Here is a 21,962-nt window from a genome sequence, read left to right on the forward strand (position 1 = left end):
TTACTCATTCCCTAGGTGGAAGTAGAAAGCAGTTGTGTCATATTGACTTCACTTTCCATCTTTCACATTCAACTTTGTGCTACTGCTTACTGATTTTATTATCAGATGTATCTCATATTCATCCTCCTTTCTCCATTTCCATATCCAAACATAGTACTAGTTGATATGGTTTAGATTTGTGTTCTGACCCAAATCACATGTTGAATTGTAATCCCTAATGAAGGAGGAGGGACCTGGTGGGAAGTGATTGGATCATGGGGGCGGATTTCACCCTTGCTGTTCTCACGATAGTGAGTTCTCATGAGATCTGGTTGTATAAAAGTGTGTTGTACTTCCTCCTTCTCTCTCTTCCTCCTGCTCCGGTCATGTAAGACTGTGGATCCTTCCTCTTCGCTTTCTGCTATGATTGTAAGTTTCCTGAGGCCTCTCCAACCAAGCTTCCTGTACAGCCTGTGTAACTGTGAATTGATTAAACCTCTTTTCTTTATAAATTACCCAGTCTCAGGTATTCCTTTACAGCAAGGTGAGAATGGACGGATACACTAGTCCTTTGATCATCTTGCTCAAATTGTTTTCATAGAGTCCCAGAATCACAGACAAAATAGGAGGATATTAAAGGTTGGAAAAGATCCTATAGAACATTCTTCAGATGAGGAAATTGAGGCTCAGAAAGGCAAATATCTCACCCAGTACTTCACAATTCAGCCTAGCTACAGGCATGTCATTTTTTTCTTTAGAGCAGCCATGGTAGACACTGTTGGTTATCTGCTCATAGCCATTCCCATCCCTTTCTTCTTTGTTAGAAAATCCCACCTCCCATAATAGCAGTCAAAAAAGACAAATACCATTATGCATCACTTAATGATGGGTTTATCTTCTGAGAAATGCACCATTAGGCAATTTTATCACTGTGCCCACATAATAAAGAGTACTACACAAACCTAGACAGCACAGTCTACTACACACCTAGGTGGGCTATATGGTATAGCCTATGGCTTATAGGCTGCTACAAACCTGTGCAGCATGTACCATAGTGAATAGTGTGGGCAGTTGTAACACATGCTTAGTATTTGTGTAGCTAAACATATCTAAACATAGAAAAGGTATTGAGTTGACATCGTGGGGTCTATGACGTCACTGGATCATAGGAATTTTTCGGCTTCATTTGAGATGATGGGATCACCATCCTGTATGCAGTCTATTGTTGACTCAAATCTTGTTATGCAGCATAGGACTATACTAGCTTTCCTAGGGATGCCATGCGATCCATTTATGGCCACTGAGATGTAAAGGAAAGTGTGCGTGATGGTTTTTGAAAAAGATTTTGCTTCCTCATGAAAAGAAACAAAAAAGAGCCACCTCTCCTACTTTCTGTCTTTGGATCTGAACCATGCAGCCTCAGGACAAAAAAGCCAACATCTGAGGAAGGTAGATCGGAAGAATGGGAAGCATTTGGGATCCTTATCTATGAGCCCTGAGCTAACTCTTGGGACTACCTACCTGCAGACCTTCTATTACATGAGATTATTTATATCTTTATGTCATATATTCTGTTACTTGCAGCTGAGTGCACCCTGGATGTACTACTGCTTTATTTCTTCGTTTTCTATCTACTGCATTGAGCTCCATAGAGCAAGGAATTGGCCTATTTTTTCATTGCCATATCACCAGTTCTTAGAACAGAGCCTGGTACATAGTCGATTCTTAATAAGTTTCTGTTGAATGAATAAATGAATGAAAGAATGCATGTCAATAACCTTAATTGGCCCTCTACTTCTATAGAATAAAGTCCAAAGGCTTAGCTGGTATTTAAGGCCCTTCATGATCTGGCCCCAATCTATCTTTGCAGGCTAATCTTTTACCTTCACATACCATACAACTCAGGAAAGCTGGGCTACTTCCTGTCCTCCCAAATATCCTGTCTTAGTCCTTCTGTGCCGCTTTTACAAAATACCACAGACTGGGTCATTTATAAGAAACAGAAATGTATTTCTTACAGTTCTCCAGGCTGGCAAGTTCAAGATCAATGCACTGGCAAGTTCAGCTGTCCGGTGAGGGCTGCCTCCTCCAGATGGGAAGAATGTTGTGTAGCAGAAGGCAGAAGCGCAAGCCAGCCAAACCCATGTGAAGACTCTTTTATAAGGGCCTTAGTCCCATTCAGGATGGAGTAGCCCTCATGGCCTACTCACTTTTTTTAAGGGCCCCACCTCTCAATACTGTCACATTGACAACACCTGAGTTTTAGAGGGGACCCATTCAAGCCATAGCACAGCCCTCATGCTTTTTTGATGCAGGACTTTGACTCCCTGGACTGACATATGCTCCTCCTCCTCCACCTCTCCACTTTTCTCTCATTCTTCAAGCTCCAGATCTTCTCCCATAGCCCTTTCTCCAATACCTGCCAGGTATAAATGTCTTTTCTATTCTGTGTTTCCTTCTTCTTTGTGCCTTTATCACTCTTACACATTTATGATAACTGTTTGGTGTACTCATTTCTATTAGATTAGAAGTTCCTTGAGGCTAAGAAATTCACCCTTCTAAGAAAAATACAATGTTTTACCCTAGTAGGTGGCTAACACATTTTTGTGAGTGGAGGCATAAATAGTATTAAAGTGAACACATGAAAAATTTCCATTTTAAAAATAATTTAGACCCAGGAATTGGTGCAGACTGTCATGGAAGCAAAGATCAGGAGGGGAAGGAAGGGAGGGAAAGAGACTTGTTGGAAGTGTTAGGAGCAAGCACAAATGTCTTTTCTCTTGCCGATGACAGCAAAGTTCTTAATGGAAGATGATCCCAATCAATAGAGCCAGACAGTTGATTTATATAATGGCATCAAGCTGAAATCGTGGTCTTCGCATAGTGTTGTGAAAGGGGAAAAGGCTACCAAGACTGGAACAGCCAGGGGACTCCACAAGTAGATCTGTGAGTATCAGTCGGTGGTCATAAATATGTTTCCCCACCAGCAAGCCACGGAAGAGTTCAGAGAGCAGCCTGCTGGAGGCTGGTCGCGGAAGACTGACGGTGGGGCTAGTGAGGCTGCTGTATTTTGGCTGCCGCCGCCGCTGCTGCCACTGGGCAGATACCGCAGTGAGGGGTCTGACCGCGCTGAGTGCTCTCGGGAATCTGGGCTCTGGCTAGGAATGAGAAGTTAAGAGAGGGAGGGCTGGAAGGTGGGCAGGGCTCACCAAGGAGCTGCAAACCCAAACGAGAAATCTAGGGAGCAAAAGGAGAGGAAAGAGTGAGCTTGAGCCAAGACATCAGGCCAAGTGGAACTGGAGGAAATGTCATCATTGGTAAAGGAGGACTTGGAGAAGAAACTGTTTAAGCCACTCTCGCAGAATCTGTACGAGTTTATTGAAATAGAGTTCTCCGTCCAGGACAGGTATTACCTCTGTGTGTCAGGTAATCTGTTCCTTCTGTTATCATTTCAAAAAGCAAGTCACCCAAAGATGCTTGGATGATAGAGGGAATTTTTTTTTTTGTATTTATTTTCCTATACAGCACTTGCACCTTCTTCTGATGAGAACTTAACTATGCCAGGTTTAAGAATTTGGGTTCTACAGAATTTTTTTAAAGTGTTAAAAATGAAAGAACAAAACATTGTATTAGAACATTTTGGTTAATCGTGGAGAAATGAAACTGATATGTACTTCTCCTGATTTGATTATTTTGTCTCCAATCGTTTGTTTAATTCATTTGCATGGCATGGAATTTTATCGTGTAAGAGCTCATTTTTAAAAATGCAACAGAGAGCTGTCCGTATACTTTTAAATACGTTGGAGAATAGAGTTATACAGCACCATTTGCAACCAGTCTGGACAACCGGCATTATCCCTTTTCATTCTAGGAAAAAAACAAAGCCTTAGATTTTCTTCTGAGGGTTTTAGACTTCCTGGTGGTTTATTTGAAGAGAGAAATTATATTTTAAAACTTCTTTATCTTATAAGAAGTGTGCTCACAAAAACAGTACCTTAATGGTGAAACTAGTTTATGAAAATGGAACTTTAAGGATTAGAGCATGTTCTCCAAACTATTTAACTAAAATAAAGATTTTACCCTCATGTTTCTAAAATTCATGAAAATTGTCCAAAGCTAGAAAAAGGATTTTACACTTAATTATGATTTGCCTAAACTGTGATTTCTGTGCTGAATTTAGACAGGAATGCTCATGCCACTATTGAACAGAATATACAGCACTCCCTTTTCTTGGTCCATGCCTTTTAATACTTTTCAGGGGCTTAGGAGAAAAGAGCTTAGAAGCTTCGTGTTCATTGTGGACTTGCCTATCTAAGGCACACACCCATTTTCAGAAAACAACTTCTTATAATTCCCTTTCTGATAATTGACTTAGAAGGCCTTTTCAAAGTTGCCAGGAGGGAGTGCTGTAAGGGAAATAGAATGTCTTTAAAGAAAGTGCCAAGAATTTTTTTAAATTCTGTCATTTCTAATAAATATAGTAATATTTACCCAATAATGGCATTAGAAATATTTATCTGACACTTTAGCATATTTTGCTATATAACTACAAAGTATAGAGGGTATTCTAGTGACATAAAAAAATTGATTGACCCAGGAAAAAGAAATTAAATATTTTTAAAAGTCAATTTAAAACAATTTAAGAAACTATACTGTATCCTAGCCATCACATCACTGTATCTTAAAATATTTTTACTGAATATATTAGAGAAAATGCTTATTCCAACATTAAAATGTAATAATTGTGTACTTGTTGTAACTTCCACTTTATAAAGTTGATTTCTCACTGGTAACATTAGTATACACATATTTTTAAAGAAAAACATGAAAAATTAAATAATCACAATAATTTATATATCTAACTTACCAAATACATCTTAGTTTCTCCCTCCAAATTATGTAATTAACTAGACTTGTTCTATCTGACATGAAAAAAAAGTCTCCTAGATTTAAATGTTTGGAAATAATTCAATAATTCTGTCATGTAAGAAGCAAGGAAAAAACAAGATCTTCTCAGAGATGAAGAAAAGAAGACCATATTGTGCTATTCTAGATACAAGTTAACTTTATAAGCCCTATCAGTTCACTAACTTCACGACTCTCTTCTACATCACATCCATCAATTTGAGAGTACTTTCTCTAAATGTAACACTTTTTTATGGCAATTAAAAATACATTTTGCTGGAACAGTAATTTAAAATAAGTCAGTGTGTTGCTTGAATAGTCTTGGCTTTGACCATGCTGGACTCAGACAATTTCCATTGGTAATGAATCAAACAGATCACATCACAATTGTTGAGACGCGGAACTCCGTACTTTGAATGATGCCACCTTCATGGAGTAGAGTCATATTATGATTTCCTCTTCATTCCCTACAATCTAGCACTTCTAAATTTGTGAGACTCACGAGTCCAGTGTAGTCAAATTCCATCATGTATTTTTTCAATTAATGAAAATATGTTTAAATATGGTTAAGCTTTCTATTTATCTGACCAGAGTCTCTTTTGCAAGGGTCTCGCAGTCAAAGGATTGTGACTTACCATTAAATCTTGATGTTTACCTGGTTGATGTTAAAACTAGATGTCAAAAACTCAAATTTCCCTTTCTGGTTTGCTAGGATGTACATGGGGGATTTCCTGGGACCTCAGCCCACTCCCACCTTAGGGTTTGCATAGTCATTTCTCCCTGGGACTAGCTTCCCCTACCTAGAACATTATCACTGGAAGTTAAAAGCAGCATCTTCTTATAAAGGAGGAAGGAGCTCTGTTATGTGCTGGCACTAGAAAGGGATAAGTCACATGTGCAATGAAGAGAGTGCACGTGAATTAAAGAAACGCTGAAGGACTTGACACAGCGTATTAAAGCATTAGCCAAACCTGGATGGAAAGTGGAACAGACCTTCACACACTTGGAATCAGGCAAACTTGGTGTGAAACCTGGTGCTGCTTTGCCACCCACCAGCTGTGAAATTTAGGGCAAGATAATTAGGCTCTCTGGCCTCAGTGGTGACATCTCTGAAACGGAAATAAAAACACTTATATCTGCCCACAGTGCTCCCCTGTTAAATTCTTACTAGGATAAAACCAAATGTGATACATTATATTCTAAATAAATAAAATTAAATTAAGGTTATAATTTTCAGATATACAGAAAAAATAATTTGCCATTAAAAATATGCTGAAATATATGTTTATATATGTATATATTATAAATACATATTTGTAGTAAAAACAAAATAGTAAACATGTGTGTATATTTAATATAAAATGAAAAATTAATATATTTTATATTATATTAATTTAAAATTGTATGTATATTCAGATGTTGATTATTTTTCAGTATTCTCATACCTCTAGAAAAATATCTTCCATTCATAGATATTAATCTGAAAATAAATGGCATTTTCTAGAATTATAAAAATAATATGCATAAATTCTCTATACATATTGTTTTTTAAGCCGTACCAGAACTTCTCTGTGAACCAAAAAATTTAATAATTTTGTCAAATCATTTACAATAAGAATGTTAATAAGATTGTTAAATAAGAACAAGTTAACGAGAAAAGGAGGTTGCTAAAAACAATTTTAAAGACTTCATTTGGTATCACTGCTGCTATATTTGCAAATTCCCAACATCTTAACAACAGAGCACAATCTAAAGAATTTCTTTCTTTAAGTTGTCATTTCAGGAGATAATAGTATTGTCTGGAAGAGGTTAGTTTAATTTTTCAACTGTGAATTGAGAACAAATTATCCTGATACATAGTGTTTTGAAGAATTAAACATGGACTAAGGCTTTAAAAAGTTTTCATATAATTAACGATGTTATTAGCAGTAGTAGAATAACAATTACACAGGCCAAAATATATCCAAACAGCTATACATATGTTCTGATTATAGAGCCAAACATAGTTTATGTGTATATTCTTTTTTATTTTTCAAGTTGCGGGTTTACTCAAGGCTGTTTTTTTGTTTTGTTTTGTCTTGTTTTGTTTTGTTTTTTGAGACAGAGTCTTGCTCTGTCGCCCAGGCTGGAGTGCAGTGGCGCGATCTCGGCTCACTGCTGTCTCCACCTCCTGGGTTCAAGCGATTCTCCTGTCAAGGTTGTTTTGCTACACAATAATTTAATATCTTCCCTTTCATGACCTATAATACCTCCTTTAATAAATATGAATAGATTTGGTTCTGTGACAAGACAGAAATCTTGTGCTCAAAAGGAGATCACACTTGAAGAAATTCTAATTTGACGGTGTTTATTATCCTCTATGTTAAAAAATTATGAAGAGAAGAAAGGTAGGATTGATTTCCAAGAGATACATTTTATTAAAAAATAAAATACATATATCATAAAATTCACAAAACTTACTAATTGTTACTCATTGTAACAATTAGTTACAATCAGAATTGTCAAATGGGGAACAGGCCTTGAATAAAAAGGTAGGTTTTATACTTTAAAATTCTTGCTCTTTGTCTTCTAAAGGTAGAAAAAAAACACTTTATTATTCTTGTTCGAGACTCTCTCTATATATATTTTGTTCAGGTCTCTCTCTTTCTCTCTCTCTCTCACACACACACATACACACACACACAAACACAAAATGCATTTGTGGAATATCACTAAATGTCTCTGTGGAGGAATTTATTTTAATTTAATTTAATTTATTTTGTTTTTTTGAGACAGGGTCTCACTTTGACACCCAGGCTGGAGTGCAGTGACCTGATCTTGGCTCACTGCAGCCTCAACCTCCAGGGCTTAGGTGATTCTCCCACCTCAGCCTGCTGAGTAGCTGGGACTATAGTCATGTGCTACTATGCCTGGCTAATTTATTAGTCTTTTGTGTAGAGACGGGGTCTCACTATATTGCCCAGGCTGGTCTCGAACTCCTGGCCTCAAGCCATCGTGCTTCAGCCTCCCAAAGTGCTGGGATTACAAGCATGAGCCATTGCACCCAGCCCTGTGGAGGAATTTAAATAAAATATTCTGACTCTCCAAATCAGGGTAATTGTGGGTGAAGGTTACAGTATGGAAATGATGAAGCTCCCATTTGAGTCCTCTTGTTACCTTGCATTTATTGTGAGTTAGTGTTTGGTTCTAAAAGGGCCAGTGGCTTGGATTTTAGAGTGGGGATATTATCATTATCTCTAAAATGAACAACCCACATCACCATTATCAGTTAGTAACTTATGAGACAGATTCTCCCAGTGGCTAATCTATTACCTTGGAGATCTAAACATGGAAAGATCTAAATGTGGCTAATCTATTACCTGGGAGATCTAAACTCCAAGCCATTTGCCTCATTTGTAGAGTGAATAGGAACTTGATTTCAGAGCTTTGAAGGGGAGAAATATTTAAAATATTTCATTATTAGTATGGCATTATTGATGATGCAATAAAAGGGATAGCCTATCATATAAAGGCATGCCTGCTGAGTGCCAGGCACACTTCCATTTAGTCCATTTAGTACCATTTATATTAATCTTCACAACCACCTTATGGGATAGACAAAATTCCTGTTTTACAGATGAGGAAACCATAGGTCACAAGAAGTTAAATACATAGTCCAAGGCCCACAGGTCATAAATCTAAATCTAAAACCCAAGTTTTTTTCCACTTTACCACATTGCTTCTAACCAGTAAGAGTAGATGCTTTTCTTAACACATTTGCCAGGCACTATGGTAAGTCCTTCACATATTTTATCCTATTTGCCACATCTATGCATGATAAAATTGAAGTACACAGTAGCTATATAACTTGCCCAAGATAATCAGCTCATAAGTGACTAATGGAGGCTTTAAATGCAGGTCCACTTGTGCCAAATTACTATGCAATATTACTTTTCGTGGGGGCACTGAGTAATGCTAGATTGGAGCTCATAAAGCCAAACCTTGCATATGCCTCGTTGGATGTCCCTTTTCTCTTGGTGCTTCTATTCCCACAAAATCACTTTCCTTCTCTTTCATTCTATCTCCCATTCTGTAAAAATATCAGCAACTCATGTCCTTACTTGCTTATAGCCCATCTTTTTCATTTTAAAGACACTCAGTGCAGCACAAAATTTGATTTTAAAAAATATTTCTAAAGAAAAATGTTACATGAAAACTACTCTTTTGGCCAGGCATGGTGGCTCACACTTCTAATCCCAGCACTTTGGGAGGCCAAGGTGGGCATCTGGATCACCTGAAGTCAGGAGTTTGAGACCAGCCTGGCCAACATGGTGAAACTCTGTCTCTACTAAAAATACAAAAATTAGCTGGGTGTGGTGGTGGGTGCCTGTAATCCCAGCTACTCAGGAGCCTGAGGCAGGAGAATCGCTTGAACCCAGGAGGTGGAGGTTGCCATGAGTCGAGATCGTGCTGTTTCACTCCAGCCTGGGCGACAAGTGTGAAACTCCATCTCAAAAAACAAAAAAGAAAGAAAGAAAGAAAATTACTCTTTTGATGAAAGCAATGATAGCCTTCTCAGTGAACCCAGACAGCACCATATGTAACATTTCACTATTGCTGCTTTTCTGCAATATCTCATAGTAATTTCTCTCCATCATTTAACTTAAATGATGAAAACAATTGTATAACAATACAACATAAAAGAAGAGTTGTTTCTTTAAAGCATTCTGTGCAACTTACTTGTGAGCTACTGTTTTCTTCTATTCTGCCAAATTATATTGGATCAATCGGGCAATGTTCCTTCCATTTAGCCTCATGAATAACAGTGACTATTTTATCATGGTAACAGAGGCATTTATTAATGACAAAGTTTATTTTAAAATTTAAAGTGAAAATAAAGTGATTGGCATGAAGTTAAAATTATAATTCTGAAAATGCTGATTAAAATTAAAACTAGAGCAGATTAACTCTGAAGTTCCCTTACTCTGTAGATAGTATTCACTAAATCATAATTCAATAACGGAAACTCTGATGTAACTGAAAACAACTCTCTAACATTTTGATTATATAAACACATTTCTGTTTTAAGACAATGTGATAGGTTTCCACTTTGCCACTGCATTAATGTGGATACGGCCATTTAATTTTAGCTGGCAGCAAAGCTCAAGTGTGGAAATTAGGGATTGGGTTGACTCCAGGCTGAGTAGACTTCTTTGGCTTGTGGCTAAAGACAATTCTTGGAGCCTCCTTAGCTACAAAGGAAGCTGTTTTGTCAAAAGGTTAACTTTTAAAGAATGCTTTTTTATTTTCTTAGTTTGGTGTTAATGGGACACTGACCATTAATATAAGAAAATGTGATGACTTGTAGGACTCACCTTCTTCACGTCTCTTCTCTCCATTCCCCACCTCCAACCTATCCTTTATGGAAGATCCCAAAAGAAATTTCTGAAATTTAAAAGCTCAGTCTGTCCATTCACTTTAAATCCTTCAGTGACAACTTCTCTCTCTTACACAGATAAATGCATGGCTTTCAGAATAACCTTTGATCTTCTCAGCCTGATATTCTAGACTCCTCAGGGACTAGTCTTGCCTAACTTGTTCCCTTCCACCTGTCCACCCTCAAACCTCATGCCAGCAGTACCAGATGCTTTTAATGACTTAAAAATGTCAGGTATTTCATGCCTTTGTGTGAATGCTTTTCTAGAACTACCTTTACCGCATCTTCATTCTGCTAACTTCTACTGCCCTTTACAACTCAGGTTACCTCTCTCAGGAAGCTCTCCCGGACCCCCACTTGGATGAAGACATCCTTCCTCCACATTCCTTAATTACTTTGTCTATTTCTTCTTTGCAGAACCGTGAGCACGGGTTTTCTTTCTGAAGACCCCACTCCCTACAATCTCAGCGACAGCAGGAATGATGCCTTATGAGAATTAATGTTTTCAATTCCTAACACAGTGCTTGGTATAAAAAGGGCACTCAAATATTTATCAATTTAATGAGATGAATGAGTGGCCTACAGATGACCATAACATGCTTATCATAACACGTAGATGAGGCAGTGGAATTTGCTCAGTGAAAATACATTTTCCATACCTCCCCAACCCCATTCTCTCCCACCCGCTAAGCAGCATGTGAGACAGCGAGCTGGAGCAAGAACATAGTCCTTTTGTTATGAGGTACAGCTTCTTTCTGGGCATACAACTGCCTCCTGGTGGAGGAGAATGTCTCCAAGATCTTGTCCTTAGTAAGCATGATAGATTCAAGTGTGCCTCCACTTCACCACCTCTGCCTAATAGCTTTACTTTTAATCCTTTCATCTTCCCAAGGCTAGCATCTGCATCAGTGGAGATAGAACCTTTTTAGTGCTGGAGAAGGATAGATGGACAGAAGCCCACCAACTTTGGCACACTGTCAGGGGGATCACAGACTCTAAACTAGCTCATTGACCCCAAGCTAAGATATTCTGCTTGAGATCCTCTCCAGAAGGTGTGCCTTAGTCACTTCCTCTGCCTCCAAAATGTACAATCCCTCCTTTTCCAAACTCCTGGAATATGTGATCTCAATCATAGCCTTTAGTCTTCATTCCTATTGTCTTTGTAAATCCTACCTAACCTTGAGGCTGGCACACAATGTGCACTCAAATAGTGTTGGTGCATGAAGGAGTCCTCTGCAGAAGGAGTCTTCTGCCCTCAGCATTCTAGAGAAACTGCCCTCATGGAGGAAATTCATGATCTTCTTCCAAGTCAGATTCAGTGCTAGGGCTGAACTCTGCCTTACCTAGTAAAGGGACTTCATGGGATAGTCTCCAAACCTTTAAACTTCACGATTCTCTTGATTCCCATAGCATTACACACCTGGGCCTGTCTCTCAGACGTCTTTCTTGGCATCTATTCTTCTTCTCACTTTCTCTCACCTCTTTCCTCTGCTCTTTTCTCTACAAATTTGGTTTGGGAGCCAGGCATGGTGATTCTCACCTATAATCCCAACACTTTGAGAGGCTGAGGCAGGAGCATAGCTTGAGGCCAGGAGTTTGAGACCACTATCACTATCACTATACAGTGAGACCCATCTCTACAAAAAAAGATAAAAAATTAGCCAGGCATAGTGGTGCATTCCTGTAGTCCCAGCTACTCAGGAGACTGAGGTGGAAGTATGCTTGAGCCCAGGAGGTTGAGGCTGCGGTGAGCCATTATCATGCCACTATACTCCAGCTTGGGTAACAGAGTGAGACCCTCTCTCAAAATGAAAAACAAACAAACAACAACAACAACAAAAAACTGCCCTTGGAAACTTTTCCACACACAAAAAAACCCAAGTCTGTATCTCCATTCGTAAACTACAAAACTTCCATCTCATTCTCTTTTGAGATAATTTGTGGCTACTTCATCTGTGTGTCAAAAACAAAACTCATTTTTCCACCCAACCAACTCACCCTCTCTACTTTCCTATTTGGGTTTGTGTCTAGTGTTTGGTTTTCATCCAGTGTTATTTCCATCCAGTGTTATTTAAAATCTTACTTGGATTTTCCACTTCTATATCCATGACCCACATCCCATGCCCAGGTTACTACAACAGCCTCTTAAACAAAACAAAACATTTTTAACAGTTACTGTAAACCAGGCACTATCTTAAGTTCTTTATATATTTTGTCTACTTTAATCTTTACACCCTATGAATTTGTATCATTCTGATGTCTGTTTTACAACATAAGAAAACTGAGGTTTAAACTCTTTAGAGATTAAATCATTTACTCAGACCATGCTGTTCAGAGGTGGTGTCGTGATTTAACTCCAGAATGTCTAGTGCCAGAACTCACTAAGCTGCACTGCATTTTCCAGGGTCCTCCAGTTCCTCTTTCATTTCTTCTCCCAGATATTCTGTACATCACTGCTGCCAGAAAAAATTCTTCTTTAATAGGGCACCATTTTATTAGCCTTTTGCTACAGAAGGAGGGAGACTTAACAAACAGGTATTGCTACATGAGTTTTCACTGACCACCCAACACAGTGCCTTCTTCTGAGATTTGTCAGACTGCTCCCACTCCTTCTCCTGAGGACTGAGCTCCATCATCAACTCTCAGCTCAACTGGCTGCCTTGATTTCAGTATCACTAGCACCTTCAGGCAATGGATGCTCCCTTTGCTAGACCCAATTCTAGAGCCCTTACTATAATAGGTCAGCCTCACATCACTCCATCCAGAAAAGAGAATTCAGACACAGGTCCAAAGTGGTTTCTGTTGCATTTCAAATCCAGAGTCTTTCAAAACATTTTCACAACCTTCTGTACCTAGTGAATCCTATTGCCCACAAATCTGAACATCAACCAACCCATGCAGTGCACTTTCTTTAATTCTACCTGGTGACGTTAACTTCTGTTGCTGATGCATTTCCACATGCTGTCCTTCACCTAGAAATGTCTGCAGTATGACCCTTGTCTTTTCAAAATTTAAGCCTTATCTCAAATTCTATTTCATTTGTAATTCCTGCCTTAACTACTCCAATCCTTTCCCTTCTCAGAACTCATTGAACATTTGGTCTGCTCCACATAACTTATCTTTCACTACGATTATACTGTGATGTATTGTTTCATGTCTACAGAGCTGGGAGCTGGGAGAGCATGTCAAAGTGATGCTTTCCAGAACCAAGAGAGAGTCTTCCCCGCCCCCCAAGAAAAAATTCCAGAGTCACTCTTAGAAGACAGAACCAGCTTCCAACTCTCTAAGTGACATTACTCATCTTGAAGGGAAATCCTAGGCATTCAATCCCCACCTGCCACCTCTTTATAATATGCTATTGTATGTGACATGTGTGTTAGCCTTGTCTCACCAATGAAACCATAAATTTTTAGAGGGCAGGGACCATGTCTTTTACTTGTATCCCCTGTGGCATCTATTACAGTTCTATCACGTGAGTAGCAAATACTCAGTAAACACTCCTTTATTATAATAACTCATTGATAATTTTCAACTTAAGATCTCTATGCTCAAATATTGATTCTTCTGATGTGTATATATAAGACCAAATAATTTTAAAACCAAAAAAAGCATTTCCCTCATTTTGTTCCCACAAAATAAGCAAAAATATTCCCATATCTTTCAAAGTATAGTACTAAAACCTTTTGTGCAAGTGGCACATTTTGAATACTAGAATTTGAGAGCCACACTTGAGAGGATTACAATCTCAAGCAATACCAAGCAGGTTAACAGTAGCTGTGATGCAAGCATTTCTACATTGTAAGTCTCAGAGCGAATTTAAAGGCAAGTGTCCATAGTTACTGTAGTATTTGCTTGGTCACTCACTCTTCAACACTGTATTGCTGTAAAGCAGTACTGTTTACTTCCATGACCTCACTTTCTTACATTGTCATAAATTAAAATTCCAACCTGTTCTGATAAACACTTGGCACTGAATGTATGCTAAGGCTAAGCCTCTTATTTCCTGCCCCAAGGTGAACACTATTCTCTACCACAATGCTCAGAGCTCAAAGCACACAGCTCATTGTTCTATTTAACAGACATTACTGTGGCAGTATGTAACCACAACTGTAGCAAAAATAAAGTTAATACGTTGAGCAAATTTGGGTGCATACTGTGAGGATTCAGATACATCAGGGCTCACAATTGAGGTGCAGCTGTAATACAGGTTCAAGGTCATTTTATTAAAAGGGGATACATAAATACCAAAAAGTATAACTTGAATAATTTATTAGCTTCTAAGAATTTATGTAAACTAAGTATTTTTCTGTCCTACAGTGACCAAAAAGGAAGAAGTAAAAATAATCATGGTGAAACACTACAGGATAGGTTTAGATGAAAAATATGAAGTAACAAAAAAGTGGTCTTTGAATGATCTGAAGATGATTGATGGAAAAGAAGCAGATACTGTAAGTGTTACATTTTATAAGGAGATGTGGAGTCAATATGCTGGAGATCTCTATGTTCAATATCCTGCTTCATATATTCGTGGCATGTACTAAGTGTTACGATGACATTATATTGTTCATAAGTGGAATGGTTTAATCTACTGGGATGATGTACCGGTTTTTTGGTTCTGTTTTTATGAGTTTCAAGTGGAATTTTGTCTATTAAATTTAAAAGCACCTTTCCCAAGGGCCTCTTAACAGGTTAAACACAATCTACCAGTCAATCCTGAAAATTTAAATGCCATTTTTCCAGATATATGATGCTTCTACCATCACTTTCTCCCCACCACAATTTCCTCTATAAATTTAGTGGATTTCTTCCCTCATCCTCACATTTTACCGTCAGCAAGCCCACTTCATCCTCTAGAAGGATGGAAATCCTATAATCTTAGAGTTGAAAGGCGAGAAAGACTAGATACTCCAATCTCTCCACTTGAGTTCTGGCAAGTGATTTTCACAGTGTGTTTTTGAACTCTGATGTTGACGGGGAACCCTTCCCCTTTGAACCTTCTACATCCACAGTGCTTACGTACTGACTCCTGAGGCTTCAAATGTCCAATTACCTTTAACTGCTACCCAGATTTCCCGTTGAGTAAAGTCCTATTGACTCTCCGCCCTCCACTCATTATGGCGTGGGTGGAAATGTATTATAACCGTAATCCTACAAACTGCAATTGTCGGGTTACTCTGTATTCCCTCTAGATGGAAAGCTCCTTAAAAATTAGGACCATGGTTTTCATCCTTTATCGTAGCCTGATAGATGATAGGCACTCACTAAGTCTTTGTGGTATTATTGTTGAATGAATTAGAACTTTAAGCTCATTTATTTTTAATCTTAATAAATGCCATATTCTTCACTTGGCCTGTTATTCCAACCTTTAAAATCTTCTAATATCGTTATTTTTTAGTATTACTATAGTATGATTCAGATTTAATGAACACAACATTTAGGACTTCATCCAAGTCAATAATAAAATTGATGAGGCAGGCAGGGCCAAGTATGTACCTCTAAATCATTGATGGTTACCGTTACTGCTGCTAGTAGTACTGTTACTTGCTACTACCAATATTCAGTAAACTTTTATGAGGTGCCAGGAGCCAAGCTAAGCTCCTTTCATGTATATTTTTACATAATCATCATAAAACCTCATGATTTAGATTCCATTATTCCATTTTACAGATGAAGAAAATGAGACTTAAAGAGATTGACTTGCCCAAGGTGACACAGCTATTAAGTGGTAGAGCTAGACTTTACCCAGAAATCTATTAATTTGCCTTCTTCAGATTGATTGCTGAAAGTCTATACAAATTTATATATTCATTTATTCCTTCATTAATTTATTGAGAATTTATTGTATACCAGGCATTGCTAGGCTCTGAGGATACAGTAGAGAATTAGCCAAAAGCACTTATTTCTGCCCTAATTATTCATCTAACCTGAATATCTAAAATTTGTCGTTTACTAAAATCAACATATACTATCTACTGTTACCTTGACTTACCACCTTACAAACCTTTTTTTAAAAATTGGTGTGTTTGACATGACTTCTTGGCAAAAGAATGCTGGATTTCATTGCTGTGTTTCCTAAATATTCGTGTAACACTTTTCTGACAATATGTTCTACCTAAGTGTTTGATGCTTAGGAAATGGTTAAATATATCATTACGTATTTATATGATAGAATGTTATACAACCGTTATAAAATAGGCTTCCAAAAGAATATCTCAGAACACAATTGTTCAGCCACTTAACAAGTTTTCTAAAAATCAGCTAAATATAAAACTTTTCTAAAATATTATCTCAATTTTGCATATTTAGTCATGTTATTGAAATATGAATCTTAATATTTTTACAAAAAATATATGTCAGTATATGTATATGTGTATATATGTATATGTAAAATAAACCAGTACTTTAATAAGTTATCTCAGTGATAAGATTACACATTTTTTAACTATGATTTTATTTTTTATATTTTTCTGTACTTGTCAAATTTCTATAATACTGCATTTAATTTGATCAGAAGTGCATGTCAAGTTCACTAAGCTGTAGTTTCAGGAACTATCCCCACAAATTAACTATCCCTACCAATCTTTGGCCCATTTTCCTGGTCTTTTTTCTCCAGCTCTCAAATATTACCGATGTTATCATTGGTTTTTACAAGTTTGTTCAATGCCCAAGATTGTATTCACCAGGACTGTCAATTTAGACTCATTTCAGATCAACTAACTGTGGTCTATTTTTTCCTCACTTTTGATGGCCTTTAATTCCATCCCAACATTGTTGATTCTTCCCTTTCCAATTTGAAGATCATTATCTTTCATAGTAAACAAGATACAAAAGATAAGCTGAGTATTTCTGGTTTTCTCATCACTTTAGGACTTAAAATATTAAATTGCCAGAAGAAAAACCATAATATCCAAAGAATAGTTCTTTGCCAGATTTATTTTCTATGGATGAAGTAAAAATATTCTGACTGTTCTAGGAATTTCTATTTCTCTTTTTTGGAATCAAATCCTTGGGGGTCAGCATTTATTACATTTTTTACACTTACATGATTGCATTTAATTTATAATAAATTTACATTATTTACATTATTACATTATTTACATTATTACATTATTTACATTATTACATTTACATATCAGTAGCAATGATACAGTTTTATAGAGAGCAATTTTGAGCCAAAAAGTTGTCAACTTTAAAATGGAATGGAATTGAAATTGAAGTCAATTTATAAAGCAGAAATCAAAATGACTGGGGATTTGGAGACTGACTGGTGCAGCAGTAGACAGGATGATGTAGCAAAAACTGAGCTTGTGCTGATTGAGAGCTTGGGTTTTGTCCTGGCTCTGCCAATAACTAAATGTGTGACCTGGACTTCATATCTCTGGAAACCACTGTGTAATCCCAGCTAAAAACAGGAGATCAATAAATGATTCCTGAGATCCCTTTTAGTTCTAGCATTCTATCAAAAGAGAGAGAGACAGAGACAGGCAGATTTGTATCCTATGTGCATGCATACTCAGGCTCCAATTATTAGGCTAAAGGAAAATATTACTCTTCTGCAAGTATCTCAAAGGCATGAGGGGTATTTTCTATCTGATGAGGAGCAAATGTTTGCAAGAGAAAACTCCCTAAGGAGCTTGATTGGTATCTGGTGATGCAATGGATGTGATTTCTCTTTATGGAGATTCTTGGCAGAATTGTCTTTCAAGCTGTAGTTATGAGCACCAGAAAAAAAAAATTTTTTTGAATGTGACTATAAAAGTGCTGCACTTAAAATCACACCACCTTTATACATGGTTTTTTAAGCATGATTATGATTTTTTAATTTTTATTTTATTTATTTCTTTTTATTTCAATAGGTTTTTGAGAAGCAGGTGGTATCTGGTTACATGAATAAGTTCTTTAGTGGTGATTTCTGAGATTTTGATGCACCCATCACCCAAGCAGTGTAACTATACCCAGTGTGTAGTCTTTTATCCCTCACCGCTCCTCCCACCCTTTTTCCCTGAGTCCCCAAAGTCCATTGTGTCATTCTTATGCTTTTGCATACTCATAACTTAGCTCTCACTTATGAGTGAGAATATACGATGTTTGGTTTTCCATTCCTGAGTTACTTCTCTTAGAATAATGGTCTCCAATTCCATCCAGGTTGCTGTAAATTACATTATTTCTTTCCTTTTATGGCTGAGTAGTATTCCACGGTATGTCTATATATATATATAATATTAATTATATATATATATATATAATTATTTCTTTATCCACTGGTTGATTGATGGGCATTTGGGCTGGTTCCATATTTTTGCAATTGCAAATTGTGCTGCTATAAACATTCATGTGTAAGTATCTTTTTCATATAACGACTTCTTTCCATCTGGGTAGAAACCCAGGAGTGGGACTGCTAGATCAAATGGTAGTTCTACTTTTAGTTCTTTAAGGAATCGCCCCCTTCTTTTCCATAGTGGTTGTACTAGTTTACATTCCCACCAGCAGTGTAAAAGTGTTCCCTTTTCACCACATCCATGCCAACATCTATTATTTTTTGATTTTTTGATTATGGTCATTCTAGCAGGAGTAAGGTGGTATCACATTGTGGTTTTTATTTGCATTCCTCTGATCATTAGTGATATTGAACATTTTTTCATGTTTATTGGCCATTTGTCTATCTTGTTTTGAGAATTGCCTATTTATATCCTTTGCCCACTTTTTGATAGAATTGTTTGTTTTTTTCTTGATGATTTGTTTGAGTTCGTTGTAGATTCTGGATATTAGTCCTTCGTGGGATGTATACATTGCAAAGATTTTCTCCCACTCTGTGGGTTGTCTGTTTGTTCTGCTGATTATTTCTTTTGCTATGCAGAAGTAAAAGCATGATTATGTTTTGTTTTTAACTTTTTTAAATGGTAATATCACAATCTTTAGGAACTATCATTTATTAAGCTCCGCACTTGTTTATATGATCATTCTCATGTAAATTTCACAACAGCACTATCTAAAATAAGGAGAAAAATGAGAGTCAGATCAAACAAGCATTTTGCCCATGGAACAGTCAAAATAGTTGTCTAACTTTAAAATTCATGCTCTATTTACTACCTCCTGCAAGAATTTTCCTATTTAAAAATCAAATTGCAAATATGTAAGTTGCTTGTATATGATGTTACATACTACATGACAGTGAATTATTAATACTCTGGTTTGGTTTAGTCCTTCTCTGCCTATTTGTTATTTGGGGCAATGTTTGCCTCCACTTCTCCTTTCTTAGGACTACTTCAGGTCAGTTCAACACATACTTGTTGAGAAATTAGTAGTCATCATGCATAAGTACTAAGAACATGATGATAAATAATGCAAAATCTCTGTCTTAAAGGAGAGTTAGGAATTAGGCAGATAATGAATGTGAAAGCATTTTGTAAACTTTATAAATGCAAGGCATCGTTGTTACTGCTATTAACAGTAGCAGTTATTATTTTAACATGTAGGACCTAGATCAGGTTTGGTTTCCACTTTTTCTTGAAATATTTCTGCTACAGATATAGCAAGAACCCAGAGGCAGTCTTTAGTAAATTTGTCAGTTTCAGTCGAATGATTCAATGGTCCTTACTATTACCTTCAAAAGTAATTCCTTGCTGTAAAACTTCAAAGACAGAAAATTGGTGATCTATAGCATGCCAATAGCTAGCTATTGTGTATTTCTTCCTTCTACCTTTGAAATAGCACAAGGAACCAACCTCCTACTAAAAAGGGAGAGAAACCTTTTCTATTTTCCAGAAGTCTGTGAGTTTATTCTCTGCTTTATTTATTCCCTACTCATCCTCTCCAATTCATTACATTGAGAAGACTTAATAACCACACAGTCTGAGGCACATTTTATTTGTATACTTGAAAAAACATAGATGCTTCAAAAATAACCTTTCTTATTGTTGATTTTTAGAAGCAATTACTTTGAAGTAAGTAGCTTTGGAAAGCCCATTTGTAGATTTTAGAAATATGTTTGATACTGATACTTCACAATCAATAAACATATCCAAGAGAATGTGAGAGAATCCAGGAAACCTAGCTACTTTCTTGGCTACAAACTAAATCATGTCTCTCATTCTCTTCCAGGACAATCCATTTTTTGATCTGCACTTCAAGAAAGTGTACAGTTTGGAAGCATATAGCTGTGCTTCTAAATATGCCTTTGCTCGAACGGTAAATAAGCTGAATCATGCATATCTTAAGAAGGACTTACAGATTGTGAACTTTGATTCTACATACATTAACGATGATTCCATTTGGTCTTCCAACAATAAGGATTGTTTGGTCCTTATGAGAATATGCTTTTATGCTTTCAATCTTGTGTGCTTGTCCCTATGTCCCTTGCCACTCTGAAGCTGTGTACCATGTTCCTTCATCAGTGACCTATGAAAATGGTTTCCCAAGTAAATACTGATTGTCATAATTTAGTTTTTCCCTTCATCAGTGATTACTATAATTTAAATAAAAATAAAGTAATGCTTGTGAATTGCAGTGAAATATATTTTAATGTAATCATTCAACATTCAAGGCTTCTTGCCAATGTGATCCTTGGTAACTTTGGAAGGAGCTGTGCGGTTTTGACTAAATTAGTATTCTCCTAAAGAGTGTGAAGAAAAACCCTAAAAGACCTAAGTATGTGGAAAAAGACCTTGTGTTCATGGATAAGAAGACTTAATATCATCAAGATGTCAATACTACTAAAAGTGATCTGCAGATTCAATGCAATTCCTATCAAATTTCCAATAGCCTTTGTTGCAGAAATGGAAAAGTTGATCCTCCAAATTCATATGGAATTTCATGAGGTCCCAAATAGATAAATAAAAAGTACAAGAAAAAAAAGTACAAAGTTGGAGAACTCACACTTCTTGATTTCAAAACTTATTATTAAAGCTATAGTAATCAAAACAGTATGGTACCTATATAAGGATAAACCTATAAACCAATGAAATAGAATTGAGAGTTCAGAAATAAACTCATACATTTATGGTCGAATGATTTTTGACAAGGGTGCCAAGTCCATTCAAAAGAGAAAGAATAATCTTTTCAACAAATTGTCCTGGGATGACTGTATGTCTACATATAAAAGAATTAAGCTGGACCCCTACTTCACACCATATACAAAAATTAACTAAAAATATAAAACAAGAACAAAACATAGAGGTAAATCTATAGGACCTTGCATTTGGCAATGGGATTTTGTGACATCAAAAGCATGAGCCAAAAAAAAAAAAAGATAAATTGGACTTTATTAAAATGAAAATCTTTTTGCATCAAAGGACGTTATCAAAAAAGTGAAAAACCTATAAAATGGGAGAAAATATTTACAAATCATGTATTTTATAAAGGTTTAATATCCAAACTATATAAATACATTCTACAACTCAATAACAAAAAGACAAGCAATGCAATTTAAAAATGGGCAAGAGCTTGAATAGACATTTCTACAAAGAAGATAGACAAATGGCCAATAAGCACAGGAAAAGATGTTTAATATCATTAGTCAAGAGAAAAATGCAAATCAGAACTGCAAAGAGATACCATATCACTGACAATACCACTTAGATACCACTAAGGATGACTGTTGTTTTAAAAATGGCAGGGGTGGGAGGGAATAAGTGTTGACAAGAGTGTGGAGAATTGGAACCAT

At 36.6% G+C, this 21,962-nt stretch overlaps 1 protein-coding gene across 1 annotated transcript; it reads left to right on the forward strand.

Annotated features, from left to right (window-relative positions):
• Window positions 1–289: 289 nt before the first annotated feature.
• Window positions 290–21,120, forward strand: EXOC1L (exocyst complex component 1 like). The gene is made up of 3 exons (XM_003898879.5): window positions 290–3,405; window positions 14,618–14,748; window positions 20,402–21,120. The coding sequence occupies exons 1-3, from the start codon at window positions 3,285–3,287 to the stop codon at window positions 20,666–20,668; spliced, it is 519 nt and encodes a 172-aa protein (XP_003898928.1). The 5' UTR covers window positions 290–3,284; the 3' UTR covers window positions 20,669–21,120.
• The last annotated feature ends 842 nt before the right edge of the window (window positions 21,121–21,962 follow it).

Source organism: Papio anubis, chromosome 3, assembly GCF_008728515.1.
Source record: "Papio anubis isolate 15944 chromosome 3, Panubis1.0, whole genome shotgun sequence".
NCBI lineage: Eukaryota > Metazoa > Chordata > Mammalia > Primates > Cercopithecidae > Papio > Papio anubis.

Excerpts from the sequence above, each read along its gene's own strand:
- EXOC1L (XM_003898879.5), top strand. The coding sequence starts at position 3,285 with ATGTCATCATTGGTAAAGGAGGACTTGGAGAAGAAACTGTTTAAGCCA. Across the intron at positions 3,406-14,617 it reads GTATTACCTCTGTGTGTCAG|TGACCAAAAAGGAAGAAGTA; the intron begins GTAATCTGTTCC and ends TCTGTCCTACAG. Across the intron at positions 14,749-20,401 it reads ATGGAAAAGAAGCAGATACT|GACAATCCATTTTTTGATCT; the intron begins GTAAGTGTTACA and ends ATTCTCTTCCAG.